Raw genomic sequence first — 19,898 nt, 5'->3', positions numbered from 1 at the left:
CAAAGGAAATCAATAGACTTGAATGGGATAATATTGGACACTTGCTGTGTAACCTGTGCAGAGATGGGGAGAAGGTGAGCTGGGATATCACCTATTGTGAAGGTGGATCTTGTGTAATCTCTATATATCACAGGAACTTATTTCCTTGGTAATCCCGCCTGTGATGATAATGAGATGACTGTTTGTTGATCTCTACAGAACACAATTATTAGTTTATTATAGAGACTGAAATCTACAATACTGGATGATTTTCGTAATATAAATATTGATAGGAGAATATAAAAAAATGATAAATTCCTAAAACATATTATTGCCATAAATGACTGGATAGATGCTTTTGTGGTAGCAGTCCCCCATTAAGCACAGCAGCTGTCTCTCAGCATTCTGTAACCACTTTCCCTTTCTGATCTCCTCTGATTGATGTCTCCTTCTCTATAGTCGGGTTCTGTGGTTTTCTGCCACCAGGCAGCAGTGCAGTATTGGGGACTCATCTGTCTCAGCGCTTTACAAAAACCAGTGATGAAATTATTAGATTTACGACATTAATTTACTATAAAATCCTCCCTTTTATAGCCAGATTTAATGTGTGGCAGCCAATAAACAGTCCTAGGAGCGATGCAAGATATGGAGCGTCTACAAGATAAGGGAGGGGGCATCTTCTGCCAGTGCAAATAAGGAGCCGGCAATTGCAGCACTATTATCATATATTAGTGCTATAGCAGCTGTCAGCTGTATGTATGCGCTACCTACAGCAAATCTATCATTAGGGTCCATTGTGATGTCTGCATTCTCATACTGACAACTTTTTAAGTAGAGAAAAGTGTGAATCTTAAGGAGATATCGCACATTTCAGGCTATCTCTGCCATCACACCCCTAGCCACCCTTTGTGTGCCACTCTGGGAATTGGTGGGCACAGAGATGACGTAATGACTGCAGTCCCTGTTAGGAGAGAGTAGCAGTCTTCTGAAGGGGGGCTGCAAATGCAAAGCCCTGATCTTCTAGTCATCATCACTGGGTGCATGCATCTCCTGCTCAGGCAGCCAGATCTGGAGAAGCCTACACGCCCCCCTCTCAGATGCATGCCTACCTAGAGCAGCCCTGCTTCTGCCTCTCCATCCAGGTGAATTGAAAGTCGTTGCAAGGAAGGAAGAGAGGAGGGAGAGCAGCGACTGCTTGTGCTGCAGTCCTGTCATGCACACAAAATTGCAACTCCAACAGAAAGAACCCGCAGAGCTAAAGCACAAGCTGAAAACAGAGCCACCCTGCTGGGATACAAAGGCTGCATAAGGACAGGAGTCACCCATCCCCTCATCTCCAGTCATCTGAGTGCCCACTACCAAGGACTTCCATCAGGATATTGGGAATACATGTGGGCAAGAAAACAGACACCAGCTCACTCTGCAGACACCTGAGCCAAGTCTGAAGGCATCTCACTAGGCTTTCACCTCTTTCTGCGAGGGGCACAATTTGTAGACGATCTCCACCACCAGGGACTATCTCCTCTTCAGTAGGGATCCTCTCAGTAGGAACAGTCTTCAGCCACAAGTGGACTATTAACCAGTGACATACCTACTATGAGTTTGCAGAGAAGTCTCTAGATTGAATCCCAAAAGTAGGAACTACTCGAATTCTAGGAGTAACTTTCTACTCAAAGACCTTCCCAAAATCAAGAACTACTCAAATCCTGGAAGTAATTTTCTACTCAAAGACCTTCTCAAAAGCAAGACCTACTCAAATCCTTGGAGTAACTTTCTACTCAAAGACCTTCTCAAAAGCAAGACCTACTCAAATCCTGGTAGTAACTTTCTACTCAACGACCTTCCCAAAAGCAAGACCTACTCAAATCCTGGTAGTAACTTTCTACTCAATGACCTTCCAAAAGCAAGAACTACTCAAATCCTGGTAGTAATTTTCTACTTAAAGACCTTCCTAAATGCAACAACTACTCAAATTCTGGTAGTAACTTTCTACTCAAAGACCTTTCGAAAAGCAAGACCTAGTCAGATCCTTGGAGTAACTTTCTACTCAAAGACCTTCCCAAAAGCAAGAACTTCTCAAATCCTTGGAGTAACTTTCTACTCAAAGACCTTCCCAAAAGCAAGACCTACTCAAATCCTTGGAGTAACGTTCTACTTAAAGACCTTCCTAAAATCAAGAACTTCTGAAATCCTTGGAGTAACTTTGTACTCAAAGACCTTCCCAAAAGCAAGAACTACTCAAATCCTGGGACTAAATTTCTACTCACAGACCTTCTTTAGGTAAGAACCGCTGTCAATCTAACTTGGACAAATCTAAAGGTCTATCCTTGAGTTTACCAATCAAGATAAGTGAATTACTATAAATCAACTGATCTCCATGTCCAATTGTTGTAGAGAAATATTAACCAGCTTCTAAGAGGAAAAAGCCTGAGACTGCAGGTAGGACTTCTCCACTTGGACCTTTTAGGGAATACACAGTGGAATGGCTACACACAGAGTCCAGTTCTTCAACTTGTCTCCAGGACTTCAGAGAACTGGAAGCCTCAAGCTGCCTAGTAAGTGTGAAGAACTTTTCATGGTTGAGTAAGGTGTACTCATTATGATTTTGCAAGTATGGGTTACAATTTCTGGCAAGGTCCATAGCATCTCCACAACCCTGAGTGAGTCTTCCAGGGATTTCAATTATTATGTTCGTTGTGTGATGATTTGAGATTGCCTAATCCTCCTGGTGCATGTTCTGGAGATTGTGGCCACTGCTTATCTATTTCAGCTTTTTTAGGTTCCTATATCTCTAGACTTGAAGTGAGAATGCAAAGTTTAACTTTTTCCTGTCTGTCTCATCACTTTGCAATATTACAGATGTATAATGGGTTAATTGCAGATACACATTATACAGTATATGATTGTCCCCATCTAAAATTACAGATATAACAGGGGCGTATTTCTTCGGATTTAGCACCAGATTTACCTGTTTTATGAAGACATAGGTAAAGGAATTAGATATTATATTTATACTACTGTTTGCACTTACTTTATTTATGTTTATGTTTTAATATTTATTTACTAAAATACAGTATATATTTATGGTATTATCAACTATTCCAAATATATTTATATTATTTATCTACAATAATACTTAAGCATTCCATGTATTCTCCATATCACATATATATATATATATATATATATATATATATATATATATATATAAAAAATCTATATATATATATATATATTAAGTTTCTATGCCTGTTCGATAAATTTACAGCTAGTATACTTGTTTTTAATTACACGTTATTCACGCAATGACGCTGCACCTGCATCACCTTGTATTTAAGGGCGGATACAGTGTCCTTGCCTGCACTAGACCCGTAGAAGCAAATTACTTGCGAAACGGCCCGCCGTCATCCGGCGTTGCACACCCCCACCCTCCCTCACCACCTGTATCCCTGATGTGAACTTGGAATAAAGCTTCACTTATACCCAGATCCTTTGGAGTGCGACCTTTTCATCTCTACTTTGTGGATTCTGCATTGCCTTTGCTCCAGGACACGCACCCGGATCTTTTCCTCAGAGGAAGCGCAGTTTTTCAGCCATACGTGGATTAGCAGTGCCCGGTATTCCTCACTCCAGCTTTATCACATATATTTATATTTTACATATTTATCAGATATATTTAATAAGTGATTTATAAAATCTATTGTAAATTAAAATTGGTCTTTTGTATTGAAAACCAGCGTAAGACTCTGTTCACACCTCCGTTTATTTTTTCCACTTGTGTTTTCCATTTAGAAAGGGCAAACAGAATAGATAAATGGCAGTGTACAAGGTGTACAGGCGTTTAGACATAAAAGATAGAAATAACATCAGTGATGATGAAATAGTGAAATGTATCAATATAAACAATCAGTGAAATTCATCTGCTCCATAAAGGTAAAAGTAACATTCTAAGTCTGAGTTCACATGTCCTATAATCTCCCGGTAGAACGGATCCTGCAGAGATCCATTGCGAAGAAAAAGTTGTGCAAACTTTTTTGTCCGTTGTTAAATAATTGATGTCGGCCAGATCCGTTTTTTTAACATTGGAGTTTATGGAGGACGGATCCATTAATGGATTGCTACTTAGCCATGTTTTTGTTCTATAAGATCTGTTACAAATGGGAGATAAATACTGTGTTTCCCTGAAAATAAGACACTGTCTTATATATTTTTTTTTTTTGCCCCGGAAAAAGCTCTAGGGCTTATTTTCGAGGTAGGGTTTACTCTCGGGGAAACACGGTTGGGAGAAAGTTTGCCCCTGAAAAAATGTAGATCTCCGTTCCCAGGAGAGTTATACTTACCAGACCCTGGGAGTCTGCGTCGCTTCCCGGTCCTCTTGCGATCTTCAGCAAGCGCTCCCAGCAGGTATGGTGCATGCCATTCTCCCTTGGTTCTGGCCGACACACACACATATCCTGGGACGCAGTGCAGTGGAACGTGAGGATCCTTGGGTGGAACGCATGGAGGACCTGCAAGTGGAACGCTTCGATGAGTTCCACCGCTGAGTCCTCCATGCGTTCCACCCAAGGGTCCTCATGCTCCACTGCACTGTGTTCCAGGTCCTTATGCCACCCAGAAGCAATCACTGGATGTAGTGACTGTGTGTGCGATCTACTGCAGGTCCTCCCGTTCGGTGTCTGGTGACTATGATCGCGGGGTCTTCTGTCTTCTTTCTTCTCTCTTTTGGGGGTGTCTGCTTTCTATAATAAAGTGTCTTGCAGTATCTTTAACTTTTTTAGCTGCATGAACACTTCATTATTGAACTGCGACTAGGGCTTATTTTCGGGGTAGGGCTTATATTAAAGCCTTACACTGAAAATGCTGAAAACTCCAGCTAGGGCTTATTTTCGGGGAAACACATTAGCAATCAGGTAACAGATCCGTTCTCCATAGACTCCCATGTTAAAAAACAGATTCAGCAAAAATCATTTTGCCAGCAGATTTCTACAGGATCCATTCTTATGGCTGATTTCATGACATATGAGCTCAGTCAGTTCTAGGAGGACAGGGCTTCCTTGGGTTATGTAGCGGAGAACTCCAGCATAGGACCACCCTTATTAGTGCGGAGCTCTTTTCTTGGGGTACTTCCGAGGGGAGATAGTGGAGACAGCTGGCATGATATAAGTGGGATCACCAACATTAGACCTGCCTAGCACTTGGTTCTACAAAACAAGTCCATTACACCAAAAGGAAAAACAAGTCATGATGGTGTTTTATTTTAAAAAGTTTTTGCCATTTTAACAAATGATTTCCTAGGTACAGGATAAGTGATAACTTGCTGATTCCTGGGGCTGCAATGCTGGGACGTCCACAAATCCCCAAAAACAAGACTGTAAAGTGATCCTTTAGCATGAAGTGGTGGCACATATCCATGGCCATCAGTGCATTCACATAGGGAACTATGCAGCCTCATTCTCAGAAAGTAATCACATATTTATGAACATTGCTAAACATAAATAACCCTTTAAAGGAAAGTTTATGTATCTTTATATGAGCCCTCGGTAATGTATGCTCTTAGGTCTGACAATAAAGGCCAAGTCTAACTCTGCAACCAAAATTAAAAAGTGCATCTGTCACGGGGTATCACACAACAGAGCAAGAGATGAGTGAACAATCCCAAGAACCTTTATGCCATATAAACCAAAAGGTCCATAAAACAATCCACCACACAGAGGGTAAAATAGTCCAGGAACACGGATGTAGTCCAGTAACGGGATAAATGCCCGGGAGATGAGAGTCACATTCCTCCAGCAGTCTTTACCAGAGTAATCAGAGTTTCTCCAAGCTTTCTGGGGTGCTGGCCTTAGCATCAGCGTCCCACAGGTGATCCATCTACTACTGCTTCTATGTCCTCCTCAGGTTCAATCCTTATATCCAGGGGTAGGCAAAGAGGTAGGTTGGTTTTCAGGCCTCCCTGAAGACAAGGGCACTACAGGGGGTGATTTTCAGCATTTGGAGACAGGGGAGTAATGAATGAACAGTCAGGAAATGGGCTAATTCAATTATCGAACTTATGTATTGTACACAGAACAACAAGGCAACACTCCTAAAATCAGTAAAAATATAACTACAGGCAAAATAATAACCCACCATAGTACACCATCATGGCTGAGCGTGTACAGGAGGTCTTTCCCTTCCTTTTCACTAACTAATATTTGGCACTGATTAGTAATAAGTAGACAACAGATGGAGGAGACTGACTGTAAAATCAGACTACACAAGCTTTGTTTGTAGTCTGTAACCATGGAGACACATACGTTTACATAGGCACTATAGTGAGAGAAAAAGAGAAATGGGCTTTTTGTAAATAAAACTTATTGCTAAGTATTTTTTTTATGTGTTGAAAAAATAAAAATAAAAGTGGTTTACAAGATGGAACTTCCTGGAATCAGACTTCAGATTTGGCAGTGAAAGAACCTGCTGTGGGATATGTGGGATATGTGGGATATGTGGGATATGTGGGATATGTGGGATATGTGGGATATGTGGGATATGTGGGATATGGTGGGTGATGTCCATGCTTATAGTGGTTCAGGTGATGGAGTCCAGTCATCTGGTTACTTAGATAGGACTTTTCTTCTCCATCTAAGAGGCCCTCATACATACAGTATATAATCACATACAGTATATCACCACATACAGTATATAACCACATACAGTATATAATCACATACAGTATATAATCACATACATACAGTATATAATCACATACATACAGTATATAATCACATACAGTATATAATCACATACATACAGTATATAAGCACATACAGTATATAATCACATACATACAGTATATAAGCACATACAGTATATAATCACATACAGTATATAATCACAGATATACAGTATATCACCACATACAGTATATAATCACATACATACAGTATATCACCACATACAGTATATAATCACATACATACAGTATATCACCACATACAGTATATAACCACATACATACAGTATATAAGCACATACAGTATATAATCACATACATACAGTATATAAGCACATACAGTATATAATCACATACAGTATATAATCACATACATACAGTATATCACCACATACAGTATATAATCACATACATACAGTATATAAGCACATACAGTATATAATCACATACATACAGTATATAAGCACATACAGTATATAATCACATACAGTATATAATCACATACATACAGTATATCACCACATACAGTATATAATCACATACAGTATATAATCACATACATACAGTATATCACCACATACAGTATATAACCACATACATACAGTATTAAACCACATACAGTATATAACCACATACATACAGTATATAAGCACATACAGTATATAAGCGCATACATACAGTATATACGCACATACAGTATATAATCACATACATACAGTATATAAGCACATACAGTATATAAGCACATACATACAGTATATAAGCACATACAGTATATAATCACATACATACAGTATATAACCACATACAGTATATAACCACATACATACAGTATATAAGCACATACATACAGTATATCACCACATACAGTATATAATCACCACATACAGTATATAATCACATACATACAGTATATCACCACATACAGTATATAATGACATACATACAGTATATAATCACATACATACAGTATATAATCACATAAAGTATATAATCACATACATACAGTATATAACCACAAACAGTATATAATCACATACAGTATATAACCACATACATACAGTATATAACCACAAACAGTATATAATCACATACAGTATATAATCACATACATACAGTATATAACCACAAACAGTATATAATCACATACAGTATATAATCACATACAGTGTATAATCACATACATACAGTATATAATCACATACATACAGTATATCACCACATACAGTATATAATCACATACATACAGTATATAACCACAAACAGAATATAATCACATACATACAGTATATAATCACATACACTATATCACCACATACAGTATATAACCACATACAGTATATAATCACATACATACAGTATATAACCACAAACAGTATATAATCACATACATACAGTATATTATCACATACACTATATCACCACATACAGTATATAACCACATACATACAGTATATAACCACATACAGTATATAATCACATACATACAGTATATAATCACATACATACAGTATATAACCACAAACAGTATATAATCACATACATACAGTATATTATCACATACACTATATCACCCCATACAGTATATAACCACATACAGTATATAATCACATACATACAGTATATAATCACATACATACAGTATATAACCACAAACAGTATATAATCATATACATAAAGTATATATTCACATACAGTATATAATCACATACATAAAGTATATATTCACATACAGTATATAATCACATACATACAGTATATAAGCACATACAGTATATCACCACATACAGTATATAATCACATACATAAAGTATATATTCACATACAGTATATAATCACATACATACAGTATATAACCACAAATAGAATATAATCACATACATACAGTATATAACCACATACAGTATATAATCACATACATACAGTATATTATCACATACAGTATATAATCACATACATACAGTATTAAACCACATACAGTATATAATCACATACATACAGTATATAACCACATACAGTATATAAGCACATACATACAGTATATAAGCACATACAGTATATAAGCACATACATACAGTATATAAGCACATACAGTATATAATCACATACAGTATATAACCACATACATACAGTATATAAGCACATACAGTATATAAGCACATACATACAGTATATAAGCACATACAGTATATAACCACATACATACAGTATATAAGCACATACAGTATATAATCACATACAGTATATAACCACATACATACAGTATCTAAGCACATACAGTATATAACCACATACAATATATAATCACATACATACAGTATATAACCCCATACATACAATATATAATCATATACATACAGTATATAACCCCATACATACAATATATAATCACATAGATAGAGTATGTATGCTATAATCTGACACCTACTCCAGTATCAGAGTCTGTATGTGTACAGACCGTTCCTATATACTGGGTACAGACCGTTCCTATATACTGGGTACAGACCGTTCCTATATACTGGGTACAGATCGTTCCTATATACTGGGTACAGACCGTTCCTATATACTGGGTACAGACCGTTCCTATATACTGGGTACAGACCGTTCCTATATACTGGGTACAGAGCGTTCCTGTATACTGTTCGTTCTACTAAAGCGATGCAAATTTACTAATCTTAAAAAACAGATCTTTTTTAATGAAATTATAAAATGTTTCTCATTTGGAGTTAGAAATGCCGCAGAACATTTGCCGATGCAACTATCCAACACTTGATAGGTATGGCGCATGTGTCCTACTAATTAAAACAGGATACATTTATTATATATTTCACTTGCTTATATAGCGCCAATAATTCTGCAGCGCTTTAAAGGTATCATCACTGTGCCCATTGAGGCTCCCAATCTACAATCCCTATCAGTATGTCTTTGGAGCGCAGTACTTGACAGTGGCTTCGGCCTCGGTTCCTCCCGGCAATCAGCATCATCTCTCACTTAAAAACCCCTTTTACTTTCTTTGAACATAAAAATTCTCTTTACAATAAGTATCCAGTTGTTTTTGTCATCACAATAAGTCTAAAATTCCGTTCCTAATAATTTGTTGATATATTTATATAGTGGTTGGGACTCTATTGTTATATTATGCATAGAAATACAAGTAAATGATAAAGTTTTGTCACCAAATGTCATGAGGGGAACCACGATGCAGAGTGGTCCCCTCTGTTTCAGGTATCAGGAGATTGCAGTGCATGGCTACAGGCATACTTGCAGTGGTTAAATCTGCTGGCTGTGCAAATTCTCCTTAATTCGGTGCTGCAAGAGTTAAGCAGTTCATTTGGTCTCCCAACTCAAGATGAAAAGCCGGGCCTCAGCTGTTCTGATTTTCCCTCTCACCTCCGCTGTAAATTCTCTCCTCTCAGCTCAGGGAGTTGCCAGTGATATCTTAGCTATACATAGCCTTTGGAGCAGACTTGTGAGCTGAGGACTAAGGGTATGTGCGCATGTTGCTTTTTACCTGCTTTTTACCTGCTTTTTTGCTGCTTTTTCTTCTGCGCTGTTTAATGCCAAAATGGATGTGTTCTTCTATTCAAGCAAAGTCTATGGGAATTTGGGTTTCTTGTTCACACTATGTTGTTCAAAATGCTGCCTTTTTGTGGCAGAACTTTGGTCAAAAACTCAGCTTTTCAAAGAAGCAACATGTCAATTGTTTTTGCCATTTGGGTTTTGCACTGCAAAGCTGAGTTTTTGACCAAAGTTCTGCCACAAAAAGGCAGCATTTTGAACAACATAGTGTGAACAAGAAACCCAAATTCCCATAGACTTTGCTTGAATAGAAGAACACATCCATTTTGGCATTAAACAGCGCAGAAGAAAAAGCAGCAAAAAAGCAGGTAAAAAGCAGGTAAAAAGCAACGTGCGCACATACCCTAAGAAGTCATTTTTTGGAGCTGTAGCTGGAGTTTGCTGCGTGGAAGTTTGTGGTGTTTTTCCCTTCCTTGAGGGTATGTGCGCACGTTGCTTTTTACCTGCTTTTTACCTGCTTTTTTGCTGCTTTTTCTTCTGCGCTGTTTAATGCCAAAATGGATGTGTTCTTCTATTCAAGCAAAGTCTATGGGAATTTGGGTTTCTTGTTCACACTATGTTGTTCAAAATGCTGCCTTTTTGTGGCAGAACTTTGGTCAAAAACTCAGCTTTGCAGTGCAAAACCCAAATGGCAAAAACAATTGACATGTTGCTTCTTTGAAAAGCTGAGTTTTTGACCAAAGTTCTGCCACAAAAAGGCAGCATTTTGAACAACATAGTGTGAACAAGAAACCCAAGTTCCCATAGACTTTGCTTGAATAGAAGAACACATCCATTTTGGCATTAAACAGCGCAGAAGAAAAAGCAGCAAAAAAGCAGGTAAAAAGCAGGTAAAAAGCAACGTGCGCACATACCCTTAATCTCTTTTTAGTTTGTCTCACTAATTCCCTTTCTTCCTTCCTGTATTTTTGTGTGTTTTGTAAGATTGCTGTTTCTTTTACCCCTGTCTGTCTTATCCACACTGTGTCGTTAACCTTGAGTGGGACTAGTGTTCCCGCTGCTCTTCGCACTAGTCAGAGTTGTGCACAGGGAAAGACAGGGATAGGAATATGATCGCCACAAGGGGTGAAATAACCTGTCTAAGGATCTCAGGGCTGCTGAGGTTAAGGGTCAGGGGTTGCTCCTCGCTATTCTTCCCTAGTGGCAATGTATCCCTCCTGTGGTTTCGCCTTGTGCCGATCAGCCCCCTTGGTGAAGCTCGTCAACCAGGAGCTGCCCTGGAGTGGTACCTGGTGCCTAACGTCTGACAAATCCAACCTCACCATCAGAGACTGTGGTGAAGACTGGGTAGTCACTTAGTTACTCCCTTCTCAGGGTAAGCCTGACTCTGGGATCAGTGGGTGTACATCTCTCTATCTGGTCCATCTTGTAGCGTGACACCACCAGGAGTACTTTAGGATCTTACTGCGTCTGTCCATATGTATCGCCCCGCGCTCGGTTGCAGCCGAGCCGCTCGGATCCGGGCTCGTTAGTGGGTGGCTCGAGTACCTGTGGACCCGGGGTCACTTCGCTCTGAAAGGATGCTGGCGCTACGTAGGGGGGTAGTAGGTAGGTGTTACGTCCGGGTGGTGGAAGCACTGGACCGTACACCGATGTCCCCTGAGGAGGCAGCCAGGCCGGTCACCCCGCCAGAGGGTCCTGATGCACGGCAGCCGAAGCACTATAGGTAGCTGGACAGTCCGTAGAGGAGCAGGAAAGGTGGATGATGCTGAACCCACGGAGTTCTGGACGGTAGTCCGGGTGACGAGGCTCAGGGTCCGAGGCCGGGTTGTAGGGTCAGGCGGGATCCGGAACCTGCTGAGCGATGGAACGGGTCACCGAACGGAGCCAGGGACTGGAGACTGGCGGAGCTGCAGAGGTGGTGGGGCATCCGCCGAAGTCACCGTCAGGGTCCAGGGATGGACTTGGTTCGGAGCGACTGGCGTGGCAGGACAGGCTCTACGAGACAGGACAGGGTTAATGCAAGGCAAAGCACAGGGCAAAGCAATACGGGGACCTGAACACTAGCTTGCTAAACACGTAGAACAGGCCCCGCCCACCAGGAAAGAGAAACCTTATATACCCTGTACCTGTCTGTGCAATATCCTGTTTCTGGGTGCTGGCCCTTTAAGAAAGGGTCAATGACCGCGCGCGCGCCCTAATGCGCATGCGCGAGGCCCGTGTGCCAGAAGCCAGTCCAGGAAGCGGTGAGGAGGAAGCAGGAGCGCCCGGCTGGGAGTCCCACGTCGCAGAGGAGCGCCGGGAGCGGGGAGCTGGACGCATGGAGGCCGCAGGCGGGGACGAGGAGACCGGGACCGGAGTGGTGAGCAGGGGACGCCGCCGGGGAGCGGGCCACGGGGACCAGAGAACGGGACCAGGGGCCCGGGAAGCGTGACAGTACCCCCTCCCCCACGCCCCCCCCGCAAGCGGGACAGGAAGGCACGAATCAGAGGAGTGCCAACATTTTCCCGGGGCTCCCAGGACCGATCCTCGGGACCATAACCCACCCAGTCAACCAGGAAGAATTGCCGACCTCGCACGGTCTTCATGGCCACGATATCCCTTACCGCATAGATGTCATCGTCAGCAATAGGAGGGGGAGCAGTACCGACCTCAGCGGAGAAGGGACCAAGGACAACAGGCTTGAGCAAGGAGACATGGAAGGAGTTGGGTATCCGCATCGTGGCCGGAAGCTGCAGCTTGTAGGAGACTGCATTGATCCTGCTGATGATCTTAAACGGCCCGATGTAGCGAGGACCCAACTTGTACGAGGGTAACTTCAATCGGACATATCTGGATGCAAGCCAGACCAGATCACCTGGGGAGAAACACGGGGGATCCAGGCGCCTCATGTCTCTTCATCCGTAATGAAGCACGTTCTAGGGACGACTTGACAGAGTTCCATATGGCTGAAAAGTCCCGAACCAGAGAATCTGCTGCGGGGACGTCGGAAGCCGAGGATACTGGCAACGGGACAGAAGGCTGCAGTCCATAAACGATCTGAAAGGGAGAGCTGGAGGTGGACTCACTGATGTGCTGGTTATGGGAGAACTCAGCCCAAGGTAGGAGCGTGGACCAATCGTCATGATGGATGTTGACGTAGTGGCGCAGGAAGGAGGTCAGGATCTGATTGACCCGTTCCACTTGGCCATTCGACTGAGGATGGTAGGCCGAAGAAAAGTCCAAGGACACTCCCAGATGTTTGCAGAGAGCCCTCCAGAAGCGCGAGGTAAACTGAGTTCCTCTGTCAGACACAATGTGTGCGGGGAAGCCATGCAATCGGAATATGTGCTGTATGAAGGAGTCAGCTAGCTCCTGGGCAGAGGGCAGCCCTGCCATGGGAACGAAGTGGGCCATCTTTGAGAAGCGATCCACCACAACCCATATGACCGTGTGTCCGGAGGATAAGGGTAAGTCCGTAATGAAGTCCATTGCGATATGTTGCCATGGAACGGAAGGAATGGGCAAAGGCAGAAGACGTCCATAGGGTAGGTGCTTGGGTGTCTTGTTCCGGGCACAGGATGGACAGGCTGAGACGAAGGTTGCGACGTCTTTACGGAGGGACGGCCACCAGTAGTGATGGACAATCGTACTCAAAGTCTTCTTCTGACCAGCATGGCCGGCGATCTTAGAAGCATGGCCCCAGTGCAGGACTCTCTGTCTGTCGGTATCTGAGACATAGGTTTTCCCAGGGGGTATCTGCGTTAGAGCGACAGGAGTCACCGGAATGACTTTACTGGGGTTGATGATGGGCTGTAACGTCTCCTCCTCCAACTCCACGGGCACGAAGGATCTGGACAGAGCGTCTGCCCGCACGTTCTTATCCGCAGGCCGGAAATGGAGTTGGAAATCAAATCGAGCAAAGAACAGGGACCAGCGGGCTTGTCGGGGATTCAGTCTTTGGGCAGACCGCAGGTACTCCAGATTCTTGTGGTCCGTGTATATGATTACAGGGTATACAGCTCCCTCCAAGAGGTAGCGCCATTCCTCCAAGGCCAGCTTCACGGCCAGTAGCTGCCGATCCCCAATGGTGTAGTTGCGTTCGGGTGCCGAAAAGCTCTTGGAGAAGAATCCACAAGTGACCATCTTTCCGGAGGGGGAGTTCTGCATCAACACTGCCCCGGCTCCTGAGGAGGAGGCATCCACCTCTAAGGTGAACTGTCGGTTCAATTCAGGGCGATGGAGAACCGGGGAAGAAGCAAACGCCTGTTTCAAGGAGCAGAACGCAGCATCGGCCGCCGGGGACCAGTCCTTAGGATTAGCTCCTTTCTTAGTCAAGGCAGAGAGAGGTGCAGTCAAGGCAGAGAAATGCGGGATGAATTGACGGTAGTAATTCGCAAAGCCAAGAAAGCGTTGGATAGCCTTCAGTCCGGAAGGAGGAGGCCAGTTGATGATGGCAGACACTTTCTCTGGGTCCATCTGCAGGCCAGTGTCCGAGATTACATAACCCAGGAAGGGAAGAGACGACTTTTCAAAGATGCATTTCTCGTACTTGGCGTACAGACGATTCTCTCTAAGCCTCTGGAGGACTAGCTGCACGTTCTCTCGGTGGGTTTGTAGATCCGGAGAGAAGACCAGGATGTCGTCCAGATACACCACCACACAGACATAGAGGAGATCTCTGAACACGTCGTTCACCAGTTCTTGGAAGACTGCCGGAGCATTACACAGACCAAAGGGCATGACACAATACTCGTAGTGCCCATCCCGAGTGTTGAATGCGGTTTTCCATTCGTCTCCAGAGCGAATGCGAACCAGGTTATAGGCCCCCACGGAGGTCCAACTTGGTGAATACACGGGCTCCTCGGAGCCGATCGAATAGTTCGGGGATAAGCGGCAGAGGGTATTTGTTCTTTACGGTGATCTGGTTTAATCCCCGGTAGTCAATGCAAGGGCGCAGGTCATCTTCCTTCTTTTTGACGAAGAAAAACCCTGCTCCGGCAGGGGACGAGGACCTCCGAATGAACCCCTTAGCTAGGCTCTCGGTGATATAGGCAGACATAGCTCGTGTTTCAGCAGGGGACAAGGGGTATATCCGTCCTCGAGGAGGCGTAGTTCCTGGCAGTAACTCGATGGCACAGTCGTAGGGACGCTGAGGCAGTAGTACCTCTGACTCCTTTTTATCAAACACGTCCGTGAAGGACCAGTAGGCAGAAGGCAGTCCTGGTAGAGACTCTGGAACCGGAGGGCGTCGGACGGGCTGGATGGATTTCAGACATCTCTCGTGACACGAGGAGCCCCATCGGGTGATTTCACCTGTACTCCAGCTGACCGATGGTTCGTGTGTGCGTAACCATGGAAGTCCCAGCAGGATCTGATGAGACATGCGCGGGAGGACGTAGAAGGTGATCTTCTCGGTGTGCAGAGCACCGATCCGTACTTCCACAGGCTTGGTGATCAGTAAGACGGTGTCAGAGAGGGGTTTCCCATCAACAGAGGCGATCACCAGCGGTTTTTCTAGTGGAAGGACAGGCACCTGGTACTTATCCACCGTGGCCTGCTGGATGAAGTTGCCTGCTGCTCCGGAATCGAGGTATGCCTCTGCCGTGAACCGGGTCTCTTCTGTAGTGACTTGAATAGTCCAGGTAACGGAGTCTGAGAAAGTCCCAGCACCTAGGGTGGCCTCTCCTACCAAGCCTAGGCTTTGGAGTTTCCCGGCTTCTCGGGACAAGAGCGTAGCAGGTGTGTGCCATCACCGCAGTAGAAGCAGAGACCCTTTGCTAGTCGTTCTGCTCGGCGTTGTTCCGACTGCTTCAGGCGGTCAATCTGCATGGGCTCGGAGGTAGACACGCCAGGTGACGCCAACTGGGGAGCGATGGACTTCTGTGGTGGGGAGGAGTGCCGTATCGGACGCCTCTCGCGGGACACTTCTTTGGATCGTTCCTGAAAGCGAAGATCCACTTGAGTCGCTAGGGCAATCAGGGCATCCAGGGTGGATGGCACGTCACGACCAGCCAGCTCATCTTTAATACGACCCGAGAGTCCCTCCCAGAAGGCGGCGGTTTGGGCCTCATTGTTCCACCCGAGTTCCGAAGCCAAGGTGCGAAAACGAATGGCATATTGGCCCACCGTCAGAGTCCCCTGACGTAGCCGGAGGAGAGATGAGGCAGACGCGGAGGCGCGTCCGGGCTCGTCAAAGGTGCCACGAAATGCCTGCAGGAATTCCTGGATGTTGGTGGTTACCGGATCCTCCTTCTCCCACAAGGGGTTCATCCAGGCCAGTGCCTCTCCCTCTAGATGGGACATCATGAACGCGACCTTGGCTTGGTCAGAGGCAAAAAGGTGCGGCAGCAGCTTGAAATGGAGAGAGCATTGGTTGATGAATCCCCTGCAGGTCTTGGGATCTCCGGCGTACCGGGGTGGTGAGGCCAGACGAAGTTTGGAAGTATCCGAGGAGGCTGCCACGGGAGCTGTGGCCGTGGATTGTACAGTGGAAACCTGAGATGCCAAGGATGTGGCCGTCGCTTGTAGCGTGTTCAGGCGGGTATCCACAGAAGACATGAAGTTCAGCATGCGGGTCTGGGTCTCGCGCTGGCGTGTGAGTTCCTGCTGCAAGGCCGCTAGTGCTTCGGCGGGATCCATGGCCTGTTCTAGCTGTTACGTCCGGGTGGTGGAAGCACTGGACCGTACACCGATGTCCCCTGAGGAGGCAGCCAGGCCAGTCACCCCGCCAGAGGGTCCTGATGCACGGCAGCCGAAGCACTATAGGTAGCTGGACAGTCCGTAGAGGAGCAGGAAAGGTGGATGATGCTGAACCCACGGAGTTCTGGACGGTAGTCCCGGGTGACGAGGCTCAGGGTCCGAGGCCGGGTTGTAGGGTCAGGCGGGATCCGGAACCTGCTGAGCGATGGAACGGGTCACCGAACGGAGCCAGGGACTGGAGACTGGCGGAGCTGCAGAGGTGGTGGGGCATCCGCCGAAGTCACCTTCAGGGTCCAGGGATGGACTTGGTTCGGAGCGACTGGCGTGGCAGGACAGACTCTACAAGACAGGACAGGGTTAATGCAAGGCAAAGCACAGGGCAAAGCAATACGGGGACCTGAACACTAGCTTGCTAAACACGTAGAACAGGCCCCGCCCACCAGGAAAGAGAAACCTTATATACCCTGTACCTTTCTATGCAATATCCTGTTTCTGGGTGCTGGCCCTTTAAGAAAGGGTCAATTACCGTGCGCGCGCCCTAATGCGCATGCGCGAGGCCCGTGTGCCAGAAGCCAGTCCAGGAAGCGGTGAGGAGGAAGCAGGAGCGCCCGGCTGGGAGTCCCACGTCGCAGAGGAGCGCCGGGAGCAGGGAGCTGGACGCATGGAGGCCGCAGGCGGGGCCGAGGAGACCGGGACTGGAGTGGTGAGCAGGGGACGCCGCCGGGGAGCGGGCCATGGGGAGCGGAGAACGGGACCAGGGGCCCGGGAAGCATGACAGTAGGTGTACGGCCGGAGCAGTGTTTGAGTTCGTGACGCCACCCACGGGATGTGGTGAAGGTGTAGACACCACCGCTGCAGTTACGGTGCAAACGGGGGAGATGGTTATGCAGCAAGATGTTAACCCCTCCGTGGGCAGGGATGATGGCCCCGGGACCCGTTGGGGAGAGTAGCTGGGCGGTGCAGGGCGGTGCGCGGCCGGATGGCACTGTTGTACTCATTGTTATTGACACACACAAGTCTCTGGTAAACAAAGTTGATGGTGGTCGGTGCCCGCTGCGTCTGGTCCCCCAACCGGTTCGGTGGTCTTTGCCTTTCTCCTGCACCGTGTAGTGTATGTGTAGACTGCCTACGACGGGAGTCCGCTCCCCGGCTGTGTATATGTGTCGCCCTGGGCAAGCCAGGGATCACAGGTCACAACACCACCACACCCCACACTCCAGGTAGGCACATCACAGCTAACCAGAAATCCTTGTTGCCTTCCTCCAGAGGCTGATGATTCACACCAGGGGGTGGGCCAGGCGGTTGGCTCCGCCCACCAAGGAGATCACAGCTCTGGAGGCGGGGGAAACCAGGCAGTCAGCTCAGGGACGAGCTTGAGTAAACAGAGAGAGTTAAGCCTAGGCAGGGCAAGAGTGAAGTCTAGCTGAGGGCTAGAAAGGAGTAAACAACTAAGTGAAAGTAGAAAAGTGGAAAAGGAGGAAAGCAAGTGAGGTGACAAGAAGGAAGGAAAGCTTGAAGGTCCAGCTTTGTGTAGGGCCAGAACAGCAAGGTCAGCGACGGCGGTGACTGTCTGGAGGGGGACCGTTTGGAAGTTCCTGGAAGGACCCCGTTGGCTGTGTGCCCGGTGGTCTGGAGCAGTGTTCCGAAGGACAGTCAGCACCAGGGCAGGGGCCTCTCGGACCCCGGCAAGGCTAGGAGTCGCCAAATTTGCCGAATCCGTCAGTGAAGGGGACGTAGATCCCCCAACAACCAAGTCCCGATTGACGGCAACAGCCCAACCTGAAGCAGAGAGACACCGCCACCGCCAAGGCACCAGTTTCTCAGGGCCAGCGCCTGCGGGCAAAGTGTAGAGCTCCTCCGGCCCAGATTGTAGTCGGGGAGCGGGTAACCGGAGGGAATCCACCGCTACCATCAGTCAAACATAGGTGCAAGGAAGAGGGACATCACCGTCAACTACCGGGAGTGCAGGTGCAGCCGTCTGTGGGACCATCCTACCAGCCGTTTGGTTTACCGTACAAACTGTGTCCAAGTCTCAGGCTGAGTGAGTACCACAGTGCCGCAAGGCACAGCGCTGCCCCCGCGTCCCTGCACCCACCAGGCCCCGCACCTCCCTCTCCACCACCGGGCCCCGGGATCACCAACCCCTACCCACGGAGGGGCAACACAACACCTGGCTGCTCCGCATCACCATCCCCGGGACCCTCGAATTGAGCAGCGGTGGTGAAATCACTACAACCGTGGGTGGCGTCACGAACTATAACAATTCCCCCACACCCAACCACAATCCCCTTTCACTCACGGGCGAGGAGTGTCGCTCGAGAAACCCTGGGATCCAGCCCACAGCTCGAGCCACCACTGAGCAGCTGCCGGACCCGAGCAGAGGGGGCGAGCGCGGTGTGCTGACACCCTCCTCCCCGCCCGCGACAACTTGGCGTCACGAACAGGATCTTACCGCTCTGCCGTCTGGTAGAGTTGCGCCTTGTTACCGCCGGAGGTATCTGGCGGAAAAATTTCAGAAGCCGCCATCTTTGGCGCGAAAAGTTCCCGCTCGAGCGTCTTCTCGAGCAGTAGAGGCGCGAAGGCCAAAACCCCGCCCCGGGAGAGGAGGGGCCGGAAAGAGCTAAGGGGGACGCGATGGCGGCCGGCCGCATGTAGCTGCGGCTATACAAGCAGAGACGCCAGGACTCTGCAGACGGACTGGGTTCCTGGAAAGCACAACTGCCGAGATGTCCGCCCCACCTAGTTCTGCAGAGACTACCGAGCCGGTGTCTGGGACCGCAGCATGGTTGAGAGCCCGGGCGGCGGGGATCTGCCGTCGCTACCAGAGTCAGATCGGCGGGCTGATGGAGCAGTGGGCCGCGGAGGTAGAGGCCCTAGTTGCTGTGGCGCGAGTGTATGGAGTGGAGGCCGTGATGGAGGAGCTGGAGAATGACCCACGCCCCTGTGTCCCCGAGGGACCGGTCGCTGCGGCTGAGGGACCCGGTCTACCCCTGGCTCCTGTGTT

General features: G+C 46.8%; 1 protein-coding gene across 2 annotated transcripts in view; it reads left to right on the top strand.

Annotated features, from left to right (window-relative positions):
* The first annotated feature begins 1,066 nt into the window (after positions 1-1,066).
* The window catches only part of KIAA1217 (KIAA1217 ortholog), a 979,280-nt gene continuing 960,448 nt past the window's right edge, over positions 1,067-19,898 (top strand). The window contains exon 1 of one of the 2 annotated variants that reach the window (XM_075315563.1): positions 1,067-2,534. In XM_075315563.1, the coding sequence (XP_075171678.1) occupies positions 2,462-2,534 (73 nt within the window). In that variant the 5' untranslated portion in view covers positions 1,067-2,461. The remainder of the gene's footprint in view (positions 2,535-19,898) is intronic. The other variant, XM_075315555.1, reaches the window with a different exon arrangement.

This window comes from Anomaloglossus baeobatrachus, chromosome 6 (assembly GCF_048569485.1).
Source record: "Anomaloglossus baeobatrachus isolate aAnoBae1 chromosome 6, aAnoBae1.hap1, whole genome shotgun sequence".
NCBI classification, from domain to species: Eukaryota; Metazoa; Chordata; class Amphibia; order Anura; family Aromobatidae; genus Anomaloglossus; species Anomaloglossus baeobatrachus.
Note: the sequence above shows the minus strand (reverse complement) of the source record. Positions and strands in the feature narration are given on the sequence as shown.